This window comes from Asparagus officinalis, chromosome 3, assembly GCF_001876935.1.
Source record: "Asparagus officinalis chromosome 3, Aspof.V1, whole genome shotgun sequence".
NCBI lineage: Eukaryota > Viridiplantae > Streptophyta > Magnoliopsida > Asparagales > Asparagaceae > Asparagus > Asparagus officinalis.
In genome coordinates, this window is record NC_033796.1 from 21,398,016 (window position 1) to 21,402,771 (window position 4,756).

Here is a 4,756-nt window from a genome sequence, read left to right on the forward strand (position 1 = left end):
AATTCTTTGATTATTGAAGAAGATTACAAGCTTGTAAAAGGCTATCACTCTCTCTGAGAGATCTCTCTCTCAAAGTGTTCTCAAAACCCTCTCTTTTTCGTGTACAAATCCTCACAACATCGTTCAGGATATAATATAACCCTAACTCAAAACAGATTCCCAACCGAATCAGGAAACAGGATGACCCAATATCGGTCGACTGATGCACTTGCATATCAGTCGACTGATAAGAGGTTTCTCGGCCGCTTCGTGCAAGTTGTCGGTCGACTAGTGGCACCCCGCCAGTCGATCGATCAGAGCGACGTTTTCCAGCTTGTTTCCTACAGTCGAATCGGTCGACTGATCTGCTTCTTCGGTCGACTGATCGGGGTATTTTTCAGCTTCTGATTTTGTTCTCAAGTTTGAGTCTACACACCCCAAAACCAACAACCCATCAATTACTTGTTTGGTTATTCCCTAGATCACTCAAGTATTTGTTCCTGTTATCCTTTCTCTTTCTCACACAAATCAAACTGGTATCAGTTGATACCATTTCGTTGTTATGGATGTCGACAGAAGACGAAAAATGTTGAGTGAAGAGCAACGGCTTATGGTCTACAATCTTCACGTCTTTCATTTGACTGAAACCCACTGATGGTCTGTTCCAATAGACATAAAGCTTATGCACGGTTCTCTCTTAAGAGATCTTTGGCGTCGATCTTGTAGCTAATTCCCTGAAGCTTGCACCATCATTTTCAAGGCAAGGAATACATTAAAATTGCAATTCCCTTGGTTGTAGATAGTGACTTTGTTGCTCTGCAGACGAGCATAGCTTTCACGTCTATAACGTAGCAAAATATTATTGCAAAAATCATGAAAAGGAATCTGAAATGAGAAATTAATAGCTGATCTGAGAGATATAAAGATGAAAAACTCATTAGAAAATTATCATGCACTCATCTTTTATTGGAAATAGGCGTGCTTAGAGCAACTCCAACCATTGGCTCCATTTTGGAGTCCCACTAAAGCATATTCTAAGGAATATGCTAAAATAGAGCTTTACAACTCCAACCACACTCCTCCATTTCCAACTCCATTTCAATTTCTCTTCATTTAACAATTCTTTTACTTAATTTAAAAATATATAAAAATTATAAACTAATAATTAAATAGGCATAAGTGGATATCTAAAAGTAGTTAGTTAGTTTGAAGGGTAAATTAGGAATTTTTTTGGGTGAATATTGATATATATATACAGATTTTATATTTTAATATTAGTCTCATTTTGAAGGTATCGACGAGACATTTCCAATGATATTATTTTCATTAAAAATATTTAATATATTAATATATATATATATACACATATTTTAAATAAGTAAAATAATAATAATGGGACACAAGTGGAATAATGAAATGTTGTTAAGGAGATTGAGGGTTAATATTGACATTTTTTAAGGGGAATAGTGAAATAGAGGGGGCTGCATATTTGGAGAAAAAACTCCAAATATGCAGCTGGTGGGTTAGGTTTGCAGCCGAGCTCCAAAATTTGGAGCTCGGTTGGACTTCAATCGGGCTGCATTTTGGAGAAATGCAGCCCGGTTGGAGCTGCTCTTAGACTGGCAAAGTGTGTGTATAAACATTATATATTATGTATGGACCGATCATAAGGCTGAAAACTAATCCTTTTTTTAGTTTCCTTGTAATCGAACTTGTATCGTAGTAGCCAGCAACAAAGGTTACTAGGAGCTTCATAATCGCACTTGTAGTTCAGCAAAAAGAAAATATAATCAGAGGCAACATCTGATTATATTAAGTGTATTGAGAGTCAACAATCCTCATAAATTACTCTGTTTCTTCAGTTCAATAAGTTCTTTCAAAAATTGTCAAATACCAGTCATCTTTACAAGCTTCCAGACTTTGTCAGGACAAACCTGTTCTCTAACAAATGCTATCCTATGTAAACATTTATTCTTTCGAATCTATCTGAAAGGAACAAAAACAACAAAATCTATGGAAAAGTGGGGGGAAACTGCCTTTGATCTCCTTATTGTTGTTAGCCTCTATAGTCATGGACTCATGGCTTCAAGCAAGAAACCTGGGTAGCCCAATCTTGTGACCTGTCAACTTCACATCTGCCTGAACTTGTTGCCTAAATTCCTTGAAGGTAAATTTTCTATACATCGATGGCTCTGTCTGACTCTGGATCATGGTATCATAGGAGGGACAGAGAAAATAAGCCACAGAGAACCTCTCGAGGTGTGGATTAGACATTACTCTGTGTTCCACACTCTTATACACGCCATTGCTCCACGCCTAAAATAATTCAAGAAAGTAAACTTATTATCAATCATCGTCATAAATTGTATACTAAGTAATGATTGTTTTTATGTTAAGAACAATCTTTCTTTTCTTTTTCTTTAATAGTAATACAACTTACCCTACTTTCTGGGGAGAGCTTTTTTGTTGCTACATTAACTCCTGTTTGGTGCCATAACATTTGATGCTTATGATATTAAATTAACCTCATAACACTTCCTCGTATAACACCTGAGCTCTTCTAACATCTACGCCGTTAACTATTCTCGCCAAAGAAGGTTTTTTGTTCTCTTATCTACTTACTGTTATAACGCACTAACAAAATTTGCACTGCTAAATGGGCGGGGGGGGGGGGGGGGGATCCTATAGAGGCCATCTATTAGAAGCATCATAGTAGGAGGAGGGAGGGTGCGATGCTTGGCATATCACGAATATTGATCATATGCACGTATCATTTATATTTATTAGTGTAGCAGGCGACTGCATGATATGTCAGACATCACTCCCTCGTTCTTCTCAATGAGATATTCTATGGAGGACCTGCTGCAGGAATTTATTCCTGTTAAATGCCAGAATACAGTGTGTGAAAAAATCGACTGAAATTATTTTGCTCGTACCTGGAACAGATCTCCGATGTTGATGATGAGAGCATTCGGGTTGGGCTTGACTGCGATCCATCTCCCATCCTTCATTAACTGTAGACCGCCTACTTGATCCTGGACCAATATGGTCATGAAATCACTATCTGTGTGTGGGATCAATCCAAAAACTTCATCGATAATTGGACATGGAGGGTAGTGATTCAGTCTCAAATAGCATGTATTGCACGTGCAACTATCCTTGAGATAAGTGCCTTCATATCCCAATCCTTCCGATAGTACAGAAGATAGCTGGTGTGCTAGATTTGACATTAGAGTTGCAAACTCCTCTATTGTTTGCCTGCATCAAAGAAGAGAAGGTTGGTGACTGCAATATCTTTAATAGAGCACAAATCATGTTTCGGTATTACTGTGAGGAATGCAAGGGCACAGCTTGAGGCTAATGCACCGTGTAAATCCAAGTAATTCTCAAGTAGCAAAGAAAGTTTCTGAATTCACTATATGGATTTTGGTTTTAGAACGTAAAACATAATATCACACACGTACCTGGTGCTTTGTTTTTCTTGCTGAGGACTTGGCGACAGTGCAATATGGTACGCCTCAGACCACGATAGCTGTTTCAACGATGTGGCTGACGGTGTTCCCCACCTGAGGCTAATGCACCGTGTAAATCCAAGTAATTCTCAAGTAGCAAAGAAAGTTTCTGAATTCACTATATGGATTTTGGTTTTAGAACGTAAAACATAATATCACACACGTACCTGGTGCTTTGTTTTTCTTGCTGAGGACTTGGCGACAGTGCAATATGGTACGCCTCAGACCACGATAGCTGTTTCAACGATGTGGCTGACGGTGTTCCCCACCGATAACTATGAGGCGAGAAGTCAAACAGCCTCTCCTTCGCCTTCGTCTCAAATGGACGCCTGAACACGTTAACCATGATCGACCTCATCTTCTCTAGCAGCTCCTCAGGTATCCCATGATTCACCACTTGAAAGAACCCCCACACTGATGAAGCTGTTACTATATCTCTCTTGCACTGGATCATTTGGGCTTGACTGTTCTTCAAGCAACTGAGATCAATTAAAGGGAGCTCGCATTCATCAGTTTCGGCCATCCGATGTTGATCGGACGGCTGGTGACTGAAGAAGGACTTGTAAGTGTTGAAGAGTGGAGGGTTGTTTTGGTCCACCATGTTAGCTAGGTAGCCTGAGATGAAAACTAATTGATAAGATGTTTTATAAGAAGTCTTACATAGTTTGCGGCGATAAATGTTTGTTCCATCTTTGTTTTTTTACTTAAAAACAAATTTGGGATTTAATTCCAAAAGCACAGAATATATAAGAACCTAATGGAAGGATTGAAGAGGACAAAATAAAGAGTGGGCTCACAAGAGATCGATGTTACAGATAGACTACATCTAATTGAGGCGTGTTTGAGATCGATGTTATATATAGACTACATCTCATTGAGGCGCGTTTGAACCAGCTATATGCTACTTAGTACAAGGAAACAACACTATGAAAAAACTTTGTTTCTGTATTCAATTCATATTACTTGGCTGTTTAAAGGGTCAAACGGGCCGGATATTGTAATGTTGGGTCCAGATTTGATCCTATTTGAACGGGTTAGATAAGATCAGGTACATGACCGTATTATTTTTTTTGGAAATTTTTTTGAAATAGACCACTTTTGCTAAATATTTAGCAAAATAGATCACTTTGCTAAATATTTAGCAAAATAATCCTCTTTTTGGTCAATAGGCCAAAAAGATGTCGATTTTGAAAAACAATGTTCTATTATAAAAAATTGCTAATGAAATAACAGGGGCTATTTTTGTACCCACCGTCACTTCTCCG

The 4,756-nt window shown here is 38.2% G+C and overlaps 1 protein-coding gene across 4 annotated transcripts in view; it reads right to left on the reverse strand.

The window, feature by feature from the left end:
- The window catches only part of LOC109833327 (gibberellin 2-beta-dioxygenase 8-like), an 8,167-nt gene continuing 5,192 nt past the window's right edge, over window positions 1,782-4,756 (reverse strand). For 2 of the 4 annotated variants that reach the window (XM_020400961.1, XM_020400960.1), the window contains 4 exons: window positions 3,761-4,106; window positions 3,444-3,545; window positions 2,916-3,237; window positions 1,782-2,295 (listed from right to left, as the gene is read on the reverse strand). In XM_020400961.1, the coding sequence (XP_020256550.1) occupies window positions 2,065-2,295; window positions 2,916-3,237; window positions 3,444-3,545; window positions 3,761-4,092 (987 nt within the window). In that variant the 5' untranslated portion in view covers window positions 4,093-4,106 and the 3' untranslated portion in view covers window positions 1,782-2,064. Of the gene's footprint in view, window positions 2,296-2,915; window positions 3,238-3,443; window positions 3,546-3,658; window positions 4,107-4,756 lie in introns of all 4 variants that reach the window. The other 2 variants (XM_020400964.1, XM_020400963.1) reach the window with 1 other exon arrangement.